Genomic DNA, 25,046 nt, shown 5'->3' with positions numbered 1-25,046 from the left:
GTAGAGCGTCTGTCATTGCGACATAAAGTTGCAAACATCTTTTGATCAGATGGTAGAGAGAATGTTTGTGGTTCAAGCATTTATTGCGATAGGCATTAGTAGAGCAATATTTTTAGCGTGTTTAGCTTCTGAAATCAACTTGCTGCTTGAGACCCCAGTGTGGTTCAAATGTGCCACATTTGTTCTAAGAATGTTCGCGATCGCATCTTTAATGACACGGCGGTGCAGCTCAGCCTCAATATCAGTGATGGAAGTTAGATTAAAGGTACCCTTCAAGTAAAGAAGCTGAGAAGCAATCATGTCATTGACCTTATCGCAGAGGTTAGTGCTCCAGCGAATAGATATGCCAGGACGGTCCGCTTCCAGGCACCCCTGGAGGGGGTCAATTCTCAAACTTTCGACACTTACATCAAGTACCAATTTGATTATGAGGTGGTCACCCAGACCAGGCTCAAAAATCGAAACTGTGCCACACTTATCCTGCAGGTTGATAGATCTTGCATAATCAATGCAAGAAGCAATCGCGCCCCTCTTCCATGTATGACGAGAACCCCCAGCATCAAATGATAGAAATGAGACCTCCCATGGGGCCAAAAGCTTTCACCATCGTTGCCCTCTAAATGAAGCTAAAGTAGGACGCTCAACCTGTTGGGCCCGAACTAAAGCTTCAGAGCAAAGCGCATTAAAATCCCCACCTAATACAATTCGGCATGTTGGATATTGAGACGTGACTTCTTCAAACAGACTGTCAAGTTCATGAAACACCATTTTGATTTTTAGAAGAGCCGGATTGTGATAGAGGGAGATTATAAAATATGGTACAGAGGAAGCGTCATTTAAGAATAACCATAAAGCCAGTGTTGCAGAGAATTTATAAACATCCCAAATGTTTATATTCAAATTTGAAGTGCTACCTATGGCCAAGCCGCCATAGGGCCACTCCTTAAGCCCACGCTTAGCAATAATTTTATGTACAATAAATCGCAACACCACTAGCTTATTTACACACATGGTTTCTTGACATAGAATTATATCACACACAAAATTTGAGGGTACATTCTTTAGCCATGTGCACAAATTTGTGTACCCACCAAAGTTCCAGGACAGAACCGTCAAAGAGGAAATCCTCTTACTTGGGGAGGGTGGGGGGGGGGTGTAGTCCATGGCGGGGTTTAAGGTGATGGCTAGAGAGGACAACCAAGACCAATCTTTACTAATGTTAGACAGGCCAACAAGCTGAGCAATTACAGCAGAGTTCATCTGCCCCTGAACAGCCGGCATGTTGTCCTTTGGAGAAGGCACGTTGATAACAGGAAGAGGCATTTCATTGAAGCAAATCGTGTCATCAATTGAATCAAAAAGGTGAGGGGATAAACCAATACGTTGCAATTCATTGATATTGCATTACCAAATCAGTGATGATAGTCGATTGAACCTTGCATACCATACGGTAGTTGTGAATTGCTGGCAAGGTAACCCATTCTATGTCGGAGGTATTGAGGGTTCTTAAAGCAGGAATTTTACTAAAGGCTTGAAGGGCAGACCGATTAAGGCGCTTTTCGCCATTGATTTCAACATCAGACACCCAGCCTATGATGGTCGATGAATTACCTGCATCTTTATCTATTGGTGACGCATTTTCTTTAATCAGGCTAGGCTGGCACGATGATTGCACTCCCGACCTATTTTGGATTTCATGTGGGTCCAAGGACTGCTCCAAGGAAGGAGAAGGCGGGGGAGCCAGAGGCATACTGGAAAACTGAGCAGTCCTGTTCCCATTGTTTGGTTGGGAGGTCATAATGGTTGTCATGGGAGTCGTATTAGGGGCGACAGCTGAGGAAGACCTTGTGTCGCCCTTCCCTGCCAAAGCAACTTTGTTTTCAATCGGTTTGTAGAATGTCGAAAGGTGTTTGCAGTGTCGGGGGTGCTTTTCCCGCTGAACACGGTTGTGCAATAGAAGGAAGCACAATAACAGGCTTACCCGAGACAGGCAGTAGACTTGAGTGCTTTCTTGTTATGGAGCAGGGATTTAATGCCTCCCACGATGACCTGCTGGTCCTCAAGTCTTAGATGTTGAAGCGCATTTCTGCTCTGTCGACAATTCATCAATATTGATACCCAGCTCATCGCTAAGAGCGTACTGTGCAGGAGCATCCCCGCCCGATCCAACCGCGACAGAGAGCTGTTTTTCCTTTAAGTTTTTTTATTTTGTTTTTATTTGATGAAAAGGCTAAGCTAGGCCCTGAAGATACTTTCTGCCTATCAGCTTTTCTTTGAAGGGCACGAAAGAAGAGTCTTTTCTCCTTGCGTGAAGCAAAGAATTGGCCCGCACCTGGCAGATGCGCATCGCTTGTTAATTCTGCATTATCGGGAGTGGCAGGGACATTTTGTGCATTTGTCAAGCAGGTTTGTTAAAGCAGTGGTACTGTCGGGATGTGAAGTTTCGCACATTTCCTTTTCCTCTAGCTGCGGGAGAGGCTTTGCTTCCTGTTCTTCAGGAAGTGCTTGGAAAAAGAACACTAACTGCTCTATTTTTTCCGAATGAGCTGCAACCATTTGGCACAATTGAGTGAGTAAGGATTTGACATGAAGAATGGCCTTGATTAGTAGCTACTTTTTCAGCAAAAGACTATGGAAAAGTGTAAATGGTAGAGGGAGCCTCATAACGTGAAGGAGGCTGCGCAGCAACTTGAGGAGGGTCAGTTTGGGTAGAGGCGGACACAGGGCAAGAAGTGGGTACTGATGACGGGAACTGGCACACTCCTTCGCATCTCAGTGAGTCGGCAAAAATATACCCTTCCAGTTTATTTATTTTTAGAAGCATCTGTGTAAGAGACGCTTTAAAAATCCCTTATTTCAAGTGAGTATAGTCATGCCATCTGTACAATAAATTCAATATCCGTGTCAAAACGGGATATGAAGCTTCCAGAGATTGCATATCCTCGGAGGGCTCGAGTAGATCAAAGCCTAACGGGTGTGCCGTAGCTTTGGAAGTTGGTGAGAAGGGAAGGTTCATCACTGGGACTGGAGGTGAAGTTGCAATATTTGGTAAAGGGGCATGACAAGGACTTGATGAAGAATAATTCGACAACTTTTTTTTGGAACACTCAACTAGGGGAGGAATGTTGGGGTCGCTGATGGGTGTGCCCTCCTTACAATGTAAGTGCACGTCGGCCCTCCTGCCGCTGGGTAGAGGAACAGGTGTAGAGGGGCCAATAGATGGACGTACTCGTTTCTCAAGTCCTGCCAATACCACAGGTGCAAGAATGGAATTATCAGACGGTGAAGCATTCATTGTATCACTGGAGCAGTCCTCTGTAGAGCCAGCTTCCACAGTAAGCGGAGCATCCATGCGCATGCTCAGGAAACTCTTGCGTGTGGAAGGAGAGGATCCACTTAACTTGTTCAGGACCATAGCAGAGGGGACCAGTGGCACATTAAGATCCGCTGCTGCTTGCGCGTAGGCATATGCAAACGCCACTTCATGGCAAATCAGGGCATGATCTGCTACAGAAGGATTCTTTTCAAGTAAGCCAGAGGCTCCAACTGCCGAGGGCATAATGGAGCTGTTTAAGGGGGTAGCTCGTGACAGGCTTGGTGCTTTTGGTGTGTTAGCACCCCTACTTTTTCTGGCCGGGAGGTGTGGGGGACCAAGTGCATGTCCACTGCATAAATTAGAGACCATTTGATATTTAACAGCAACTGCAGGAGCAGTGTAACAGTCTCCTAGAACACAATGCACAGAGGAACTGAAAAACCAAAATTTCTAGAAACAATGTAAACATTGGCGCAGTATACCCACTACACCACCCTCCCACCCTAACAGCCCAACAGCCACTTTAAACGCCCACTTCGACCGCACGCACAAATTGCTGCAAGAACCAGAAAGAATATGATCAGTAAAAAGAGGGAGGGACCAGCAAAGGTGAGTCACTGGAGCTGCAGCAAAGCCGCGGTAAACACAACAATAATACAATCAAGCTTGGGTCCAATTACTTCTATGAGGCTCCAGGGAAGTCGCACGCACCTCAGTATTAATGGGAAGTGCCGTCGGTAGAGGCGGACTGTGAGCAGGGCGAGAGGCGCAGCAGAATTGTTCTGAGGCTCCAGGGAAGTGCAAAAATGTCAAGTTACGGCAAGTTGTGATTCCTCTCACAGATGGCGAGACACGCTGACTCTGAAGGGCAATCCCAGAAAGCAGGAACCAAAAGACACGGCAGCCCAACAGCCACTTTAAATGCCCACTTTGAATGCAGTTTTTTAGATTCAAGTTCAACACTCTTGTGTGTTTCAGATGTGACCCTCTGTATTGTTACAGAAAGTTCTGTCTCGTCGACACGTGTTTCGGTTGTAGCCCACTGTGGGCGGTGACCGCCTTGCCCCAATATTCTAAACCATCTTCCTCAGGATGGAGTGCAACTAGCCAGTATGTGTTGCCTCGTGATAGTGTTAGAAAATGTAGATGTCAGACGAGCTCTGCAGTTATATCTGGACAGAACATCTGAACTCGGGGGCTCCTCAACTCTGTTACGTTCAGAGACCCAAAAGGGAAACCTGCTTCAAAGGCTACAATCCCCCGATGAATTGCCTCCTGTATTACAGAGGCGTAAACCATTCAGGGCATTCAACCTCCAAAGGGCATTTATGCCCATCTTGTACATGGCAAAGCGGCTGCTTTTGCCTTCCAAAAATACGTTCCCTGTGGTATTGGCAGGACTTGAGGCAGCTACGTGGGCTTCCCCATCAGCTTTCTGTTAGCATTACTGCGTGGACTTGAGTTCCAGGGCCGATGCTCAATTCGGCCAGGCTGTTCTTAAAAAGCTTTTTCAGTAGAGAATTTCCATCCATCCGTATTACCTGTGAGGAGTGCTTTGGAATCTCCCACAAGTATGGAGGAAAGGGGACGGGACATGGGAGTATAACAAAGTTACTCATCGTAGTGACTACCTTACTCCTAGTCCATAGTCCCCTTTCCTCTATACGCCTGCCCGCCGTCCCCTCGAAGTAGTATCCTCTATTATTGCTTAAATGGTCGCAGACCTGGCGATAGAAAAGGACTGAAGGGAGAAGCGTGGGGCAGAGCTCAGGAGGGCGGGGTTACGGCCGTGTGCTGTACCCCTGCGTAAAGAGAAGGACAAACATTTTTGATGCTTTTTAACAAAAAGTGCTTCCGTCCCGAAGGACGGAATGTCCCACAAGTATAGAGGAAAGGGGGCTATGGACTTAGGAGTAAGGTAGTCGTTACGGTGAGTAACTTTATTTCACTTCACTGCTATTGGAAACAATAGTTTCTCCAAGAGGAAGGTATTTAACCCTTTCGTAAATCTGAGACTTTCCTGTGTCACTGCGCTGAAGGTGCTTTATGTCACAATGTAAAGATGATGCCTATGGAGTTTGTCAGACTCCAAAGTCAAAAGAGTCTCTCTCTCTCTCCCTTTCTCTCTCTCGCTCCCTTTCTCTTTCTTTCTCTCTCTCTCTTTCAGAAATTAAAAGTCCAGTAAAAAGAGCTGGCGGTCTCTAAGGTAGAAGGGAATTAGCATATTTCTGAGAATTCTCCCTAACATCCACCATTAGGCTACATTATAACCAGGCCTACCAGAGGGTTTTGCAAACCATTTCCCTACCAGTGTGCTTCTAATTGGAAAAATAAAATCTAAGGATGTTGATTGCAGAGTATAATGGACACACATAGGGTAGGGATAGTGTGACAGTAGCCTACCATGTTTTCTGCCTAGAAGTAAACAACTTGTAATTACTATGCACCAACGTCCTAGATGGCATACTATGCAAAACATGTGATTTAAAACAGATGCAAGCAATAGAGGTTATTGGGTAAGTAGTGTCTGCCTTATAGTGTTTTGTAGTGCGTACTAATATTTTTTACCTGATAATGTTCATGTCCAATATATTTTTTATAATTCTGTGTTGCTTTTTATTACTATCTCAAAGGATTGTAATGATACTGACACACCAGCTCCTGATATCCTACGTCTGCCTTAGTGCTCCACCTATGCCTCCTCCTTGAGATTGTTTGGTAAGGCTGTGGGTGAAATGCCCTTGCTCATCACCTGGAATGCCCTCTGGGAGCCCTCCCTCAGGGCTGGTTGTGAAAATCCTTTACCTTTTTGCTGAGAAATTCCTCCCAACAAAAATAAGCCTAGAGCTTTCATTGCTTTGTTGTGAATCTGGAGCATTATGCTCCTATGAATAAAGTGACAATCCACAGTACCCCTAAATAACCAGTAAGAAATAATTTCATAATGCCAATGTTTTCTGCAGAGCGTGAGGAGCGAGAGCGCATTGAAAATGAAAAGCGGGAAGCTGAGCAGCAGGAATACCAGGAGCGTGTCAGAAAACTAGAAGAAGTAGAACGGAAGAAACGCCAGCGTGAGCAGGAGATTGAGGAAAGAGAGCGTCGGCGAGAAGAGGAACGGCGACTTGGAGAAGACCCCTCAAAGAAGGTAACTATAGTCCCTTTTGAAGTTGCTTGGTGAAAAGGATTTCTGACGTCTATCTCGGCACTACATAGGTTCTTTTGTCGCTTGATTCAAAGTTTATGGTTTAATCCCTAGCAACTGTTCACTTGTGGGAACAGTGTTATTATACAAGTATCCCTGCCAAATGTCTATTGCGTTAAGAAAATGCAGTAATATGCAACCCTTAGCGTTTTCGGCTACAACTGTCGGCCCTAGCCGACAAATTACTCTGTCATGTACTATGTAACTAAGTTAGAATCTCCTGTAACAGCGCCACGATGCCTAAGGGCTGTTGTGCACTATACAAATGTGAATAAATAAATAAAAATGGCTTAGTAAAACCATTCAACAGACGGTACACGACTCCACTCTTAGTATAAGGCTGTACCACTAGAGTTCAGGGTAGCATAGACCTCTTGAGAGGTAGAAAGGGCTGTAAAATCAGTACAAAGAAATTGAATTACACATATGGTCCAAAGAAACACTGATGCACTTTGTATTGTAGGTAAATAAACCATTTATTTTTACAAGTAGACCAAGGTCAATCTTGGGTAAATAAGTACTATCACATTATGAGTAACCGTAATCATAAAAACGCAACACTATGCTTGAAGGTGCACAGTCCAAAGCATATAATCCTTTTAGAAAACTGACAGTATTTCTAGGGAAGTCAAACCTTATCATACACATTCAGTATAGGTCACACCTATTCTTGTGGAGTAAAACCCTAAATTCATTTCAGATTACCTTACTGTAATTCAAGGGTAGTAAACCCAGTCAGTTGTACTGTGACGCTCAGCATGAAATCACATAGTAAGTCAACTGTACAATCTACTTTTCAGAATAGTGGAACGCTGATTCCAGGACTCGTAAAAACGTATACCTCTGATTTAGGATAGGTTATTCTAGGGGAGTTGGACCTTTGGGTGTAATATTAAATTACAGTTGATTTTCAGTTCAGATTAAGGTAAGCAATAACTTAACTTAATTTTGGATGGCACACAGCTATGCAAGTTAAGTTAAACCTCTCAATAATTATGTAGGGAGCTACCAGCAACCTAAAAGGTAAGTATCACCTGTTAAGTAGAATTTTCAATTCTGTGCCAATTCCCTTTAACTTTAGAGACCCCAGCTCTTTTGCTGGAATCTGGGCTTTTTCATTTAAACTCCTGACTGAGTGGGACTTTTTTCTCTCCGTGTTTTTCTGACTAGGATTTTGTTTTACTGTTTTATGTCTGGTAAAATCCACAGGCATCTGCTTTTTGCATTGTGACACACACCTTTTTGCTGCATTTTCTTGGGTGAACTACTCATCTCTGGAACAGTAAGATTTATCCCTGTCTTACTTAACTTTTCCTTTATAAGTCCAGCACACACCACCCTATGTGGAGGGCTGGGAGGGTTACATAGTAACTAATTTAACCCATTCCTCATGTAACATTCTGTTATACTAACTCACTTGAATGGCTGGTGGCAGTGGTTTCTTTTTTACTACTGTTAGGCAAGATTGTATGCAGTACCCTGTGGGAGACTGCACCAGCCTTGTCCTCTTAGCAATAGTTAAACCAACGTTTGGTATAAGCATGTACTATACAAGTTGGAAAAGTGACTCGGCAGGCATGCTTATCTCAAGAGGGGTCAATGTGATCTATATGGTTGTAACAAAGACGTTCACAGTGATAAGTATCCAAATACCACTTATACTCAAGGTTTATTGATTTAAACAATTATTAAACAGTCTGTTTGAATAAGCCTTCTTTAGAAAGGAGCACATATGGAACACTTAAATATACTTGGGAAGTACACACTGTTTCAATAAATCAGATGCCCTTTTGGGATGGCGCACACACTTCCTATACCCTGAGGTAACTTCAATAACTAGGATACTGTGGACATTGATACATCACTGGTACATTTAGAGCAATGCTGGAGGGACAGATCAAAACAAATAGAGGTTAGAAGAGTCTTTCAGGGTGCCAGGACAGCCAATGTCAATTGAGCAGAGTCTAGGGCAGCTGAAGTTCTTCTTGAAGGCAAATAAAACTAGATCACTGTTGGGTCACAAGCTGGGAGGCGTGTGAAGGGCAAAGCAAGTCTCGACTTAGAGCTAGCAATTCTACACAAGTTTAGTTTACAGTACCTTAGGCCTGAAGAAATTGGTTCCAGCTGCCTTCCGATCCTGTTGTAGTATGGCAGATCCTGTTGTTCCTGGGCCTCAGTCGTGGGGTCAAGAGGGAAGACGTCCAAGGACTCCTGCACTACGGTTTGAAGGTCAGCGGCAGCAATTGGCAATTTTCAGATTGGCGGTACTTCGCAGTTTGTTTTTTAGTGAATAGCACCACCACGGTTCTCGGATACCTTGTGGGTTTTCCTTGCTTCTGGGGTCCAGCAATCTAAGGTGGCTCAGGCTTAGTTATCCTGCTTCGAGGGAGTCCAGAGGATCTTCCTGGAGCTCAGGTCCGACTTAAAGATGCACTCGATGCTGGTGTTCCTCTCCCTGGCACTCTGTTCTTGGAAGCAATGGAAGTACAGCCAGCTTTGAGAGGGTTTCCGGATGAGGTTGTTTGGTCCCACCAACCCAAGGGGATAAGTCGCCCTTTGCAGGGTTTTAGGGAGAATTCTCCGAAATGTTCTAATTCCCATCTACTTTGGACACCCCCAGCTCCTTTTGCTGGATTTTAGGACTTTTAATTTCTAACCTGAAGAGTGCTCATGTTTTCCCCCTCTCATATTTTTCTGTGATTAAGACTGTTTCTTTTGACTTTTTAGTTTGACAAACTCCATAGGCATCATCTTTACAGTGTGACACAAAGCACCTTCAGTGCAGTGGCACATGGAATTCTGATTTCCCATAGTTTTAAGTACCTTCTCTTGGTGAAACCACTGTTTCCAAGAGCAGTGAAGTGAAATTGACTTTACTTACATTTTGTAACTTTCTAGGCCCAGCACACACTATCTTGCTGGAGGGGTTACTTAGTGTACTAGTTTATAATGTAACATTTTTATGGTACCCTTTCTACAATGAATGAATGGCTGGTGGCAGTGGTTTACTTTTTACTACCTTTGTTTTTCTACAGCGGGCTGCAATTGCAGCTGCAGTAAAGCACTCATGGGTGCCCGTTGCATCGAAAAGGCCCCAGCCTTCTTTTTTCGCCATTTCTTGTTGGAAAGGTCCTTCCTGAGATTTACTGTGTGCTCAAACAGGTTTGATTCCTTTGTTTGTTTTGTCTTTGGCAGGATTCACAAGTGAAACCCGCCTCTGGCTCCAGCATGTCTGACAGGAGCAGGAAGTGAGGGAGGTGCCTGAAACTCCCTGTGCTTAGTCTCCTTGGTTACAGGAATGCACCCAATGGTGATTGGCTGGAGGGCTGTACTTGGAGGACAGCCACCCTGCTGTGTGATTGACAGCTAGGCTGCAAATGAATTGGAGAAACCGGCATAAAGGCGAGGCTTTTTGCTTGGAAGGCAGTCGACCACTGGACATAGGAATCCGAAGAAGAACTTGGAAGAGACACCTGCTGCGACTGTTGTTTTGCCCGGTGCAGCCCTTCTGTAGTGCTGAAGCTCTAATTTCGCCTCGACTAGAGAAGACCTGCAAAGGAAGTCTTCTCCCCCCCTAGGGTTGGTGGGGTCTATCGACACCAAGACAAGCTAATCTGGAAATCCTCTCAGAGCTGGCTGTTCATTGCTGCTGCAGGAACCGAAGTGCCAGGGAGAGGAACACCAGAATCGAGTGAGTGTCGTTAAGTTGGACCTGAGCGAGCTCAAGGAAGATCTGGACTCCCAGGAAGCAGGACTGACCAAGCCTGAGCCACCTCAAGAGTGCTGGACCCCAGATGCAAGGAAAGTCCAGAGTGGTGTCTGAGACAGCACTGGTGCTATTTGCTAGAGACGCGAGGAGCTGAAACAGCGAAATGCCGCTGAATTGAAGTTTGCCCATTACTGCCGCCGACCTTCCGATTGTAGTGCAGGAGTTCCCAGACGTCCTGTCCTCCCTCTTGTCCCCACGACTAAGGCCCAGGAACAGGATCTGCAGACCTACACAGGAACAGAAGCCAACTGGAACAATTTCTTCTAACCAAAGGTACTGTTAAACTAAGGGGACTTTCATCTTGTTTAGCCTTGCTTGTTCTCAGTTGAGATTTCTCTTGGTTGCTTTTGCAGAGCTGCTTGGAGCTTTGCCCCTCGCACGCCTCCCAGCTTGTGGCCATACAATGACTAAAACCTTGTGCAAGACCTTTACTTACCTGCAAAAAGTGCTTCAGCTCACCTAGATTTTTGCTCAAATAACATTGGCTGGCCTGGCTCCCTAAAAGACTTTTCGAATGGATTTGTCCTCCCACGTATTCCTCATCTTGTGATAATTCATTATCTCCAGCTTCGCTGCTTCGGAAAAGAAATTTCTCAGCAGAGGGCGCTGTGCTCGAGGTTGTGGCGTCGATTGTCCCTCGACGGGCTCTGTACCGTGTCGACGTCAGCGATGGTATAAATCACTCGAGCCGCGCCCGTTGCTTCAGTTCCATTTTTCCGATCGCTTCGCTATCGAGAACGGCGCGCTTCTATTTTCTGTGAAGAAAATGTCATCTTCAACGCCTTCGACACCCAGGACTGGGTTCAAGAAGTGTGCAGATTGTGGGTCTAAGATGTCGATCACCGATCCTCACCGGATTGGTCTCTGGTGTCTCGGTTCCAGTCAACGAACCGACGACTGCGGGTCCTGCCAGTCTATGACCGAGAAAGCTCTTCGTGAGAGGAGAGGTAAACTGTCGGTGGGGAGGGAGGCCTCAAAGAAGGCTACGTCAAAAAGACACAAGAAAGCGACTGATTCTAAGGAATCGGATCGCCATAGGCACTCGAAGAGATCTCGATCTAGGAGTAGATCGAGACACTCTTGGTCATCATCGAAAAAAATGAAGACATAGATCTCCCTCATCTTTAGAGTCGACCGAAGAAATTTGTTGTCCGACTAAATCGGATTCTCCCAGTAAGTGGGAAGAATTCCGCAAAAAGATGGTTTTCGAGAATGCGGCTCCAACCCCCTCGAAAGACCCTCAAAAAAGCCATACCCCTAAAGTCGCTCCATTGGACGACAAAGGGAAGTCCAAGGCTACCATGGCAAAGACCGGTAGCGTTGAGGAATCTAAAAAAACTTGAGTCGACGTAAAACAGTCGAAGACTCTTCGAGTTGAGCACTTCTCCAGTGCCATACAAGAAACACAAATCGTCGACATAATTTCGACTCCAAAGGCAAAAACATCCTCGACGCCATTATCGAAGTCATCTTCGAAGACTTCGAAGACCCCTTCGACAACTTCGAAGGATTTGCCAATTCCTTCGAAGCAGATGGAAGAGTAAGAAAGGAGATTCACTCCTTTGCCCAGGTCAGACTTTTTCAAATCTATGTCAGCAATTTATGAAGTCTGCTTCAGAAGACAAGGTTACTCCTTTGGGAGTTAATTATGGTACAAGACAAGTTCCTGAGGAACTTATTGACCAGGAATCTAGAATGAGAGACCTGAGTGATACTCTACATTCTGCCAGTGGAGTTGACACATCCCCAGAATTGGAGTTCGCCAAACCTGATCCTGCAGAGCATGCAAATGCTGGGTACAGGGGTCTTATGACCAGGGTAGTTGAATATATGGGTTGGGGTAACACTTCACCCATTTTTTAACAAGATGACATGACGGATATAATAGTCAACGGACCTCGAGATCCTGTTCTCCCTTTTCACAGGGCCCTTCAAAGGACTGTGGAGAAAAACTGGGAGAAACCAGAGACTATTGCTGCTGCAGATAGCACTTTTCCAAGAAAATATAGACCAGCTGGAAATGATCCTGAATATTTGAATAAACATCCGACTCCAGAGAGTTTAGTCATTCAGGCAGCATCTACTTCAAAACAAACTGCTTATCCAACTATCCCTCCAGATAGAGAGGATAAAAAAAAATTGATGCCTGGGCACGTAAAGTTTTCACGTCAGGCAGTATGGCACTTAAGTCAGCAAATGTCACCTGTACCCTAGCCAGGTTTACCCATACCCTGTGGGACTGTATTTCAGCGGCGGCTGATCATATTCCGGAAGGCAAGGGAAGGCTTCCTGAATATAGTCAAAGACGGGAAGGAGGCAATGGGGGAATGTCTCCAGTCTGGACTGGATACTGCTGATAGTATCAGCAGATCCATGGCTGCAAGCGTTGTGTTACGCAGATTTGCGTGATTGAGGAAGTCTGGGTTTGCACCAGACGTGCAAGCTAGACTCCTCCATGCCCTTTGATGGCTCGAGGCTCTTTGGCAGAAAGGCTGATGAAAGCCTAGAAAAACTTCAGACCTCGAAAGCAGCTAAATCACTTAGCGCCTCTTTGCGCCAGCCTCTAAAACCCTATTCCGGCTCATCTTCCTGGAGGGGTCGTTCTTTCCGATACTACTCCTCTTTTGATAGAGGAAGAGGACAGGCTTCTCAAAGGGGCAAAAGAAACTTCCCTCGTGGAGCACGAGGAAGAGGTGCAAAATCGGCCTTGGGAGCGGCATCTGTACCCTCAGCCACTCCTGCAGCCGCCTCCAAATCCCTCTGAGGCCTTGTTACACAAAACACCAGTGGGAGGCAGGATCTCAACATCTGAAGGAATGGCGGGGCATTACCTCAGATGCTTGGGCACTGGAAACAGTAGCCCAAGGTTACTGTCTCCCCTTTCTAAAAAGGCCTCAATCATCCACCGGGAGCCAACTCCGCCAAAATTCCGGATCCGCTCCTGTTGCAGGAAATGTTAACCCTGCTAGAGAAAGGTACCATAGTTCTCCAGCATGGGGTCTGGCATGGATTCACATGCTCATGAATATTCCCCGTCAGGCTGGGAATCCTTGGTAAAGAAAAAATCAGTATCAGTTTTGTTTCTGATCGGTCTTTCTTAGTAGTAACCAATCACTGATCTCTGGGTCATACTGCCCCCAGCCAATGACTGCCCTCTCCCTCAGCCCCGCCTCTGGCAGCCATCCTCAGATTTTTACCGTACGTTCAAAGTGTTGGGAGTCCGTGTTTAGCTCTCGTTTTTTTACTGAGTTTTCACGTTTTTTCAGGAGAATTTCTCATTTTTTCGGTTTAATTGAGCCTCAAGCTCCACCGTTTCTACTTCCGATAACAGGGACCGTTTCGGAATTCTTCTACGCCCCTCAAGGGTGAAGTTTTCGTCGAGTTTACACTTGGAGGATTCCGGAAGATCTGCGTCCTACCTCAACGGACATGGCCCAGGACAAAGGGAGCTTGACGCCCACATACAAGCTGTTCAGGACAGGAACTACCCTGGATGCGGATTATATAACGTTTTCAAGGAGGACGAGCATTCGCGATGTCTCCATTGCCTCAATGGGGACAAGACGCATGTGGAGAAGGACTGTGCGTTCTGCAAGAACCTTTCAGAACAGACCAAACAAGATCGTCGTTCCCGCCTCGCCACCTGGCTGGATAAGGGCACAGCAAGTGAGAAGGCGAAGAAGTCGGAACGGGCTTCTAAGTCCTTTGAGGGCACCCTGGCGACGGGGGCCCAACAGAAGGCCAAGCACCACGGGCTCCGGGAGCGCCAAAAGGTCGGGCTCTTCAGTTGCCAAGCAGGGCGCTACTTCCCCGGCACGTTCGACCACGAGCCAGCGCTGTGGTTCGGGGAAGAGGAAGTCCGAGAACCCGGGTAGGCCGCTGGAGCGGACCCGGTCGATCTCGAAGGGGGAGCGAGGCCTTGACCCTCCCCCACCAGGCGAAGGCCCAGGACACACCTAAGGTGGTGAGGGCCTTGATCCACCCGGCTAAGGCCTCTACCGAAGTGATCGCTGCGGCCCTGGCGGAGCCGACTGAGACTATGCAAATGGAAACTGCCTCTGGGCCCAGAGTATCCCTGCCACCGTGGAGGGAATCCTCTTTCCAGCCCATTGCTAAGACCCCCGTGAAGCCCCCGGCTGAATAAGAGGGGGGGTGGGGGGGGCGGTGGCCATTATAAACTCGGAATCAGCCTCTGAGGAGGAACTGGTGGAGACCGAGAAGGGCCTCAACGAGAGGTTCATAAACCTCAACGAGAGGTTCAAGAAGGTTCGATTCCTGGGGACGGTCCCTGCTGACGTGATCGAAGATAGCAACGACGACGAACAGGGCCCAGTGGAGCGGCCACCCCGCCCGTCGCAGCCATTGCCCGAGCCCCAGGATAGCTCGGCGGCCATTTTGTTGGCAATCCAATCCTTATGTACCGAGATGGCCGAGATTACCACGCACCCCGACGGAGGAGCCAGAACCAGGCCTGTCGGGAAACCCTCCGAACAAGCAGAGGAGGGTCCACCCCGCTCTGCCCTTCGTGCCTGCGAGACCGGTGGACCCCTTATCCCCCTTGCCGGGAGAGGATACGGAGACGGATGATGACAGCGGGGATGACACAGCAGACAACCCGTCGTCACCCCCCCCCCTCCCGCGGGCGTCCCCAGCCGACGAGGTTTGCTCTTTCCACGCCATGATAACCAGGGCATCCAAGCTCTTTCAGCTCTGCCCTCAAGAACAGAAAAAGGAGGTGTTTCTGTACCAACGACAAGAGGCTAAGAGGAAGACGGTCCTCGCGGTGCCTTTACTCGGCGACATCTGGGACGAGGGGCTTGCTGTCCTCAAGAACCCTGCCACGACACCTGCCAAGAGGGACAGGTACGAGAAGAAGTACCGATTCCCTGATGCCGCCCCCTTGTGCCTCAGGGCCCACCAGCCCACGCCGGACTCGGTCGTCTCGGCAGCGGCTAAGAAGAAGGCAGCGGGCGCGGCGGCTTCAACTTCCACTTCCCCGCCGGACAGCGAGGGTAAGAAGTTGGACTCTATGGGATGACGAGTCATCTCGTCGGTGGCGACAACGATTAAGGCGGCCAATGCCTTAGCGATCGTGGCCCGCTACGACAGGGAGCTCTGGTTCAAGATAGCTCCCCTGCTAGATTTCCTGCCTGGTGACAAAAGGGCAGAGGCCCTAGAAATTCTGCAGGAGGGCGAGGTGGAGTCAGATCACGCCATTACGGAGGCAACAGACATTGCCGATACCGGATTTCGCCAACTGGGCAACAGTTTGCCTCCGACGACACGGATGGCTCAAGGCAACAGACTTTCGCCAGGACGTCCAGACCAGAGTGTTGGACATGCCATTCGACGGCAACAACCTCTTTGGTAAGGCGGTGGATGAGTCTCTACAGGCCATCAAGACTGACTCGGAGACGGCCCGGGCCCTTTCGGAGCCCTGGAGGCAGACAGGGTGCCTCCAAAGGATCCTGCGGTGGCTCCTCCACCTACCGCCAGGCGGCCCGCTTTTCCCAGGAGGCCTACAGAGGTCGCGGCAAGCAAGGGGGTTCCCGCAATCGTTGGCAAGGCCGCTTCCAAGCAAGACTGACCCGGCCGGGTTGTCGGGCCCCCACCGAAGCACCCCAGTGGGAGGCCGGCTGACAAAGTTTGTCAGGGTGTGGGAGTCCATCTCCACCGATTGCTGGGTGTTGGACACCCTGGCCAACAGGCACTCGCTGGAATTCCTAAAGAAGTGCCCTTGCATTCCTCCCGTGGCCAGGAAGGAGAATCCCGTCCCTCAACTGCTGTTGGAAGTAAAGGCGATGCTCAAGAAAGGTGCCATTGAGCTCGTCCCCAGGAGGCTCCAGGGCTCCGGAGTATACTCAAGGTACTTCCTCGTCAGAAAGAAGACAGGCGGTTGGCGCCCCATCCTAGACCTGCGTCGGTTAAACAAATACATCAAGGCGCAGAAATTCAGGATGGTCACCCTCCAGCACGTGCTGGGACAGCTGGAGGAAGCCAGCTTCCTATCGTCGTTGGACCTGGAGGATGCCTACTTCCTGTGCCTTTTTAGAATGGGGATGTGGAAGTTCCTCAGGTTCGTGGTTCAAGGACGCCACTACCAATTCAGAGCCCTACCGTTCGGATTAAAGTCGGCACCCAGGGTTTTCACCTAGTGCCTAGCGCCAGTGGCGGCGCGGCTGTGCCTGCAGGGGATCCACGTACCCCTACCTGGACGACTGGCTAATCCGGGCAAGGTCAAGGGAACTTGCCGTCGATCATACGGCGAGGGCCGTCCGGTTGCTCACGGAGCTGGGGTTCTCCAACTACCCCAAATCCCACCTGGTTCCATTGCAAGTAGCACTGTTTTTGGGGGCAAAGCTCGATACAGTGGAGCAATTGGCCTCCCCTTCAGAGGAGAGGACCAAGACCATCCTGGGCAAGGTACGGCGCCTGTTAGCCATGGACGTGGCCAGGGTGAGGTCCATCAAGTCCCTTCTCGGGATGATGTCCTCCTGCATCTACCTTGTACCCCTTTGCAGACTTCGGATGCGTCCGCTACAGGAGTTCCTCGACGCCCGCTGGTTTCAGGCGAGGGGTTGCTTCGAGGACAGGATCCCCCTCGATGAGGAGTTCCGTCGGGCGATCCTATGGTGTGGCACCCGGGCTCACCTCACGACTGGCACGGACTATCAAACCCCGGCGTTTCAGGAGACTGACTACAGACGCCTCTCTGGAGGGTTGGGGGGGGGGGGGGCCCACACCGGAGATCTCCACGCAAGAGGCCTTTGGCTCCCGGAGGAGAGGTCTCTTCACATCAACATCTTGGAGCTCTGTGCAGTGTTCTGGGCGCGCAAGTCGTTCCTCCCGTCCCTCAAGGACAAAGTGGTGAGGATCTTCACTGACAACACCACCATAATGTTCTACATACGGAAGCAGGGGGGCACCAGATCCCCAGCCCTATCCAAGGAGGCCCAGGATCTGTGGCACTGGGCCGTCGCCTAGGGGATGTTTCTGGTTCCCTTCCACCTGGCAGGAATAAAAAACACTATCGCCGACTCATTCGGCAGGGAGCTGCGCTAGTGCCACGAGTGGGAACTGCGCCAGGATCAAGTGGATCGACTCTTCCAACGATGGGGCAAACCCCAGATCGACCTGTTCGCGACGGGCGACGAACTCAAAGTGCCAGAGGTTCGCCAGCAGGTTCCCACAGCCGAGAGGCATGGGCGATGCTTTCTCGTTCCCTTGGGACGGCCTGTTTCTATACGCGTTCCCGCCATTGCCGCTCCGCCCCATCGGCCAGCTCAAGAAGTCCAGGTGCAGGATGATCCTCGTCGCACCGGCGTGGCCGAGGCAGGTCTGGTTCCCGGACCTTCTGGACTTGTCAACGTCAGGCTGCCGGCGGACGCGGATCTTCTCTCCAGAGAAGGAGGTGCCATTCTACACCACGACCCACAGTCGCTGAACTTGCAGGCATGGCTCCTGCAGCACTAGTTTGGAGGGTACGATATCCCGGCTGATTGCAGAGAGGTTCTTGCAAAGGCCAGGGCATCCTCAACTCTCAAGTGTTACGGTCATAAATGGAAGAGGTTCTCTGTCTGGTGCCATGCACAGAAGATTAACCCTCTGCGGATTACGGCCCCTCAAGTGCTACCGTACCTACTGTCGCTGGCCAAAGCTGGACTAGCTCACGCCTCCATAAAAATACATCTGGCTGCCATCTCCCGATATACCAGGACTACGGGACGGGCGTCCTTGTGGTCTCATCGCCTGGTAAAGGAATTTATGAAAGGACTATTCCGATCATTCCCGCCGGTGAAGGCCCCTGCCCGGCGTGGGAGCTTAATGTGGTGCTGACCAGGCTCATGGGAGCCCCATTCGAGCCTATGCATTCGGTGCCTCTGATGTTCCTGTCATGGAAGACGGCGTTCCTCGTGGCCATCACCTCTGCACGACGAGTGGGAGAGATTCAGGCCCTATCTTGCAAGCCTCCATACTTGACTTTTCATGACAAGAGGGTAGTGCTGAGGACGCACCCCTCCTTCATGCCCAAGGTGCCGTCGGACTTCCACCTCAACGAGCCCATGGTGTTACCTGTTTTCTTCCCGTCGCCTTCGACGCCGGCCGAGAAGACTTTGCACTCGCTGGATGTAGCTAGAGCGCTGAAGTTCTATGTGGACCGCACGAAGAGTTTTCGGAAGACGTCACAACTATTAACTTTGAGTCTGTGAATCAAGGGAAGGCTCTCTCGAATACTTCAATTTCCAGATGGCTCTCCGGCTGCATCATGCATTGTCACCGGTTGGCAAACCGACCGCTGCCTGGCCGTCCGAGAGCCCATTCCACCAGAGCGATCGCTGCTACCACGGCGTTCCTGTCTGGTGTGCCCCTGCTGGACATCTGCAGGGCTGCTACGTGGAGGTCGACTTACACCTTCACAAGATTCTTCTGCGTCGATCGGGACTCCAGGGAGGAGTCCAGGGTCGGCCAAGCAGTGCTGCGCAACCTGTTCGCTTAAGGTGAGCCTGGTGAGGAGGTAAGAGATGCTTAATGTTGAGTTGTTGTATTGCTTAATGTTGAACCTGTTGCCACCTCCCGTGGTTGTGCATGTGTATACTGCTATGTATTCTTTTATTCATGAGCATATGAATCCATGCCAGACCCCATGCTGGAGAAGGAACAAGTTACTTAACTGTAACTGTTCTCCAGCAGGGGTCTGGCATGGATTCACATAGGAACCCTCCCACCTACCCCTCTGCGGCTCTTCAGTTGGTCATACTGCCACTTGGCGTGCTACCAAATCTGAGGATGGCTGCCAGAGGCAGGGCTGACGGAGAGGGCAGTCATTGGCTGGGGGCAGTATGACCCAGAGATCAGTGATTGGTTACTACTAAGAAAGACGGATCAGAAACGAAACTGATACTGATTTTTTCTTTACCGAGGATTCCCAGCCTGACGACGGGGAAGATTCATGAGCATGTGAATCCATGCCAGACCCATGCTGGAGAACAGTTACAGGTAGGTAACTTGTTCCAACTGGTACCTGTAGCGGAGAGGAACAGGGGTTGGTACTCCCCATATTTTTTCATCCCAAAAAAGGACGGAGGACTGAGACCCATCTTGGACTTGAGAAACTTGAACAAGTTCCTCAGGAAGGACAAGTTCAAGATGGTTACTTTCTCACATCCTTCAGGCTCTCCAACTCCAAGATTGGTTGGTATCATTGGACCTTCAGGATGCTTACTTTCATGTGCCAATCCATCCAAAGCACAAAGTACCCGAGGTTCACGATTGGCAATTCTCATTATCAGTTTCGAGTTCTGCCATGCGGGTTGACCTCCGCCCGAGGGTTTTCACCAAACTGTTGGCGGTTGTGGCAGCAAGTCTCAGGAGAGGGGGTATTCACATATATCCCTACCTGGACGACTGGTTGATCAGAGAAAGTTCTCCAGAACTAGCCCAGGAACATCTTTCGATCACCTGCCACTTCCTCCACAAATTGGGCTTCTCCCTCAATTTCAAGAAGTCCCACATGATACCATCCCAGAAGCTCCAGTTTATCGGAGCTGTCTTGGACACTTCCTCGGGAAAAGCCTCGCCTCCCGAAGTGAGAGCTCTCCACATCCAGCAGATGGTAACGAAGTTCCAGAATGCCCAACATCTACCGGCCTTCGATTTTCTCAGGTTGCTCGGCCTCATGGATCCTGCGTTTTCCTAGTACCAGAGGCCAGGTTGAGAATGAGATCCCTTCAATGGGCACTCAGAACTCAGTGGTCCCAGTTCTCGGGGAATATGTCGGATCTTCTGCAAGTCCCGAGCGCAGTTGCTCAGGATATTCTATGGTGGGCTTGCAACAACAACATTCTCAAGGGAGAGTCGTTTTGGCAACCATGGCCGGAGATAACCGTAGTGACGGACTCTTCACTCACGGGGTGGGGAGCACACACCAACGATCTGACAATCAGCGGTCGTTGGTCTCCATCGGAGTCCAAACTACACATCAACTTGTTGGAGCTGAGGGCAATCAGACTAGCTCTGAAGGCATTTCTGCCCTTTGTACAGGGAAAGAATATCCTGATAATGACGGACAACACGGTGGCCATGTACTACCTCAACAAAAGAGTAGGGTCACTACCACTGTGCAGAGAGGCCATGCAGCTATGGTTCTGGGCAATACAAGAAGGAATCTCCCTATCGGCAATTCACCTAGCCGGAGAGAGGAACACTGGGCCGGATGCTCTGAGCAGGCAGAGCACGGTCTCTCACGAGTGGGAGATAGCTCAGGAAGTCCTTCTGGAGATCTTCGCCCTTTGGGGAACCCCTCAAGTGGATCTGTTCGCCACCGCGATCAACCGGAAGTGCGATCAGTACTGCTCAAGGGAATTTCCTCAAAGAGGAGCTCTGGGAGACGCATTCGTAGTGGAGTGGAAGTTTCCACTACTGTACGCGTTTCCCCCAGTTCCCGTGATTCCTCAAGTAATCAGGAGGTTGAGAAAGTTCAGGAAAACCATGATCCCAATTGCCCCGGGTTGGGCCAGGAGAATGTGGTACCCGGACCTTCTAGACATGTTCATCTGCCTACCAATGCGTCTTCCGCAAAGAGGATCTTCTCTCGCAAGAGGAAGGTCGGGTTCTCCATCCAGAGGTCAAGACACTCAACTTTCACGCATGGTTTCTGAGAGGTTGAGATACAAGGATTGGGATCTTCCGGATGACGTAATGGAAATCTTGCTTTCGGCCAGAAGACCAGCAACAAAATCTTTGTACCGATGTCGCTGGAACAGGTTTAGTAACTGGTGCAAAGACAAGGATGTGGACCCTTTTCAGTGTGGCACCCCAATGGTGCTTTCTTTTCTGCTGCATCTAGCTAATCTGGGGCTCCAGATTGGAACAATCAAAGGATACCTTGCTGCGCTGTCCATTTTCAAGTGCTCCTCGGAAGAGGTTTCATATTTCAAAATACTGTTAATAATTCAATTCTTAAAAGGGCTTACTAATGTATACCTTCCAGTACCTTTTCATGTACCAACATGGGATTTAAATTTAGTACTAAAATTCTTGACTTGCATACCTTTTGAGCCTCTCCATTCATGTCCATTGAGGCTTTTAACTTTTAAAACTGTCCTTCTTGTGGCCCTATCATCAGCCTGCAGGGTTAGCGAACTTCAGGCTCTCATGCAAACCACCACATACTATTTTTTTTATAAGGATTCCTTAAAGTTAAACCTTCGTTCTTGCCAAAAGTAGTCTCGGACTTCCATTTGTCACAAAAAATAGTACTACCTACTTTTTATCCTCCTCCTCATCTGGGCAAGGAAGAGGAGAGATTACACAGACTAGATCCCAAGAGGTCTTAGTTTTTACATCTCAAGGATGGCTAAATTGAGACAAGATGACCAACTATTTGTGGGTTATACTGGTCATAAATTAGGCTTATCTGTAACAAAACAGACCATTTCCTGCTGGATCATATTAGCCATAGTTGAATGCTACAGATTAGCGGGAAAAGAACCACCAGATGGGCTTCGTGCCCATTCTACAAGGGGAATGGCTGCTTCTGTGGCTCTAAAGAGGGGAGTCCCGGCAGCAGACATTTGTGCAGCTGCAACCTGGAAAACAATGCATACTTTTGTTAAACATTGTTTGGATACTGCCTCCTCTAATGAGGGTTTATTTGCCAAGGCAGTTCTGCATTCTGTCCACGAAAACTGAAATTAGTACTCCCGCCTCCAAAATTGATACTGCTATGGGGCGCCTATCACAAGATGAGGAATACGTGGGAGGACACAATCCATTCGAAGAACAAGTTACTTACCAACTGTAACGTTCTTTCGACTGGATGTTCCTCCCACGTATTCCTCATCGACCCTCCCATCCTACCCCACAGTACAGTTTTACGTTTCTTACACATTCCTCTCAAGAAGAATGCATCGGTCAGGGGGCACGCCTGGGTGTTCCTCCTATATATATATTTCATCGAAAAAACAGAACTGAAGCAACGGGCGCGGCTCGAGCTATTTATACCATCGGTGATGTTGGCATGGTACGGAGCCCGTCGAGGGACAATCGACGCCACAACCTCGAGCACAGCACCCTCTGCCGAGATTTCTTTTCCGAAGCAGCGAAGCTGGAGATAAGGAATTATCACAAGATGAGGAATACGTGGGAGGAACAGCCAGTCGAAAGTACGTTAAAGTTGGTAAGTAACTTGTTAATCTGTTTGTTTTTTAATATTTGTAGTGCGTGCCAGACCCGAGGGTATCGGGGCGCAATAAGCATCAAGAAGATAGTTCAGCTTTGGTTACATTGCTGTTTACATTACATTGCGGACAGTTTATACAGGCTGAGACTAGGGCATATTACATATTTACACAATATATACAATAGATAATGCTCAGAGTGCATGTGTGTGGTCAGGCACTTTGCATATTTAAACAATATAACAATACATGGTACATAGTGTACTTGGTGTGTACATTCAAGGCAGTGGAAAGAGGAAGGAAGAGAAGATAGCCATGGGTGTGTAGTGATGTGGTTAGATGTCATTTTCCTTAATCCAGTGGATGAGGTTAGACCTGAAGCAAAGGTAGGATAGGTCTTCCCTTAGGGATGGTGGGAGGGAGTTCCAATATTGGGCAGCTTTGACCGGGAAGCTGTTACCACCTGTCTTTGTACGTTTAAAATCTGATTTTGTGCTTTAACTTTCCTCCAGGAGAGGGTTAATTTACTTTGCATTGGGGGTTCAAAAGTACTTGCCTGCTTCAAAATATTTGTTTAACCTTTGTTTTATCCCAACCCTTTTTCTTTGACACCAACTCAGTATTGCTCTAAATGTACCAGTGATATATTAATGTCCTAGTTATTTAAGTTAGCTCAGGGTGTAGGAACCATATGTATGGCTTTCCAAATGGGTACTTGCTGATTTAGTGAAACTGAGTGTATTTTGGAGTGCATTTGTGTGTTGCTTATATATTGCTCCCTTCAATTGTTTAATCAAACCTTGAGTGTAAGTTTATTCTCTAGCATGGGGTCTGGCATGGATTAACATGCTCATGAATATTCCCCGTCAGGTTGGGAATCCTTGGTAAAGAAGAAATCAATTTCATTTCTGAACTGTCTTTCTCCTAACATCCAATCACTGAACTCTGGATCATACTGCCCCAGCCACGGACTGCCCTCTACCTAAGCTCCTCAGGCAGCCATCTTCAGATTTTTACTGCACGTTCAAGTGTTGGGAGTCGTCTTGCTTTTTGAGGTTTTGCTGCGTTTTTCGCTTTCTGAGAGTTGAACTCCATTGATCATCCGTCTAACAGGGGCCTGTTTTTCTGATTTTCTTTTTCTTTTTTTTTTTTTTTTTTACTCCATACTGCATGGGGCGTGGGACGGGAGACGGAACCTTTTTCACCAGAAAAATCTTCTTCCCCTCTAAATTTAGAGGCACTGCCCTGACTCTGCCCTCTGGCGCCACACCTCAGTCCCTTTTTCCGTGCCGACGGAAACGGGCTGAATTCACCAGCGCTCCTGGGTTTGACTTCGGCCATGTAATTCTGTGCGGATTCTTACTCTATTTCTTATTTTGTCGAATAGGTACTTGGTCCTTGGACACGACAGCTCCTCCCCGGCGCATGTCGAACAGAGTTCAGCAGGTGCCCATCCTGCAACGGGCCTTTTCCAACTTCAGACACTCAAGCCCTCTGCCTACGTTGCCTTGGCCCAGACCACGGTTGGCAAGCCTGTTCGGCATGCGGCTCGCTGTCCACAAAAGAGCTGAAGAACAGACTAGCCAGGTGGAGGGAGCTCTTTCAATGGTCTCCTTCTGAGGACCTCAAGAAGTTCGTGAGACGTTTCAGGCCAGAGGTAGGGCCTATATCTTAATTTGCACCTCGCAAGGGAGACTCCTTCCCAGGGACTCTGTGGGAGGTACCGGTCGGGTCCTTTTACCAACTCGCGCACCAAGGCTTCCACAGCTATCGGGCTCCTCAGATCCTCCCGGTGGCAGGGTTGAGGGGCATCTGGGCTCTACTACCGGGCTTGCACCCGAAAGCCCCTGCTCTTGTACTGGCATCATGGCCGAGGGGCTATGCCCTGTTACCGGCAGTACATCCGGGGGGGGTGCCTGAACGCAGCTTCAACGACCCCCGGTCGAGGTTGATACACCTACCAGGCACATGCCAGAGGATCGGGGCAAGTCGTGCGCCTCACACATAAGAGACTTGGCAGAGGCTCGCATCAACAAGCCGAGCAACACGTCGCAGCCACGTGGTAGGCAGCTCAACAAAATGGCAGACGTGCCAGAAAGACACCCGGTGGACGCCTCTGCCAGACTTGGGTGAAGAATGAGTATCAAGGTGGGACTGGCATCAAACAGGTACGCGGCCAACCTTCTGCGCACGGCTGTTTTCCCTTGCTTCTGTATGTACAAGGTCGGCAGCGGCCTCAGTTGCCTCTAGTAACCCCTTCAGTGCCCCCTCCTTTTCGGACAGCGAGGGCCAGATCTTTGAGAGGTTCCTCAGCCTCATTGAAGTCTCCAGATATGGGGGCTATCATCAAGGACGCAGTTGGGGAAGTCCTTCCCGCTATGCTAGCCGCACCACAGACGACTCCGCCGACGCCTCTGGCCCTGGCGCAGGCATCTCCTCCGGCTCCTCGGCCTACGCCACAGGCGGTTCCATACCAGCCTCTGCCTCTTCCTCAGCCTCCGGCGGTGGTCCCTGTGCCCCTGCCTCAGGCTCTGGATACTCTTCCACAGGATCCCCCAGACCCTCAAGATACTGATGAGG

The 25,046-nt window shown here is 49.1% G+C and overlaps 1 protein-coding gene across 1 annotated transcript in view; it reads left to right on the top strand.

The window, feature by feature from the left end:
* The window catches only part of EIF3A (eukaryotic translation initiation factor 3 subunit A), an 812,143-nt gene that overhangs the window by 604,003 nt on the left and 183,094 nt on the right, over nucleotides 1–25,046 (top strand). The window contains exon 17 of the mRNA XM_069611926.1: nucleotides 6,280–6,461. Coding sequence (XP_069468027.1) covers nucleotides 6,280–6,461 — 182 coding nt within the window. The remainder of the gene's footprint in view (nucleotides 1–6,279; nucleotides 6,462–25,046) is intronic.

The sequence above is a fragment of the Ambystoma mexicanum genome, chromosome 8 (genome assembly GCF_040938575.1).
Source record: "Ambystoma mexicanum isolate Mex_15411 chromosome 8, UKY_AmexF1_1, whole genome shotgun sequence".
NCBI classification, from domain to species: domain Eukaryota; kingdom Metazoa; phylum Chordata; class Amphibia; order Caudata; family Ambystomatidae; genus Ambystoma; species Ambystoma mexicanum.
The sequence above is the reverse complement of the archived record's forward strand: the minus strand, read 5'-3'. Positions and strand labels throughout refer to the sequence as shown.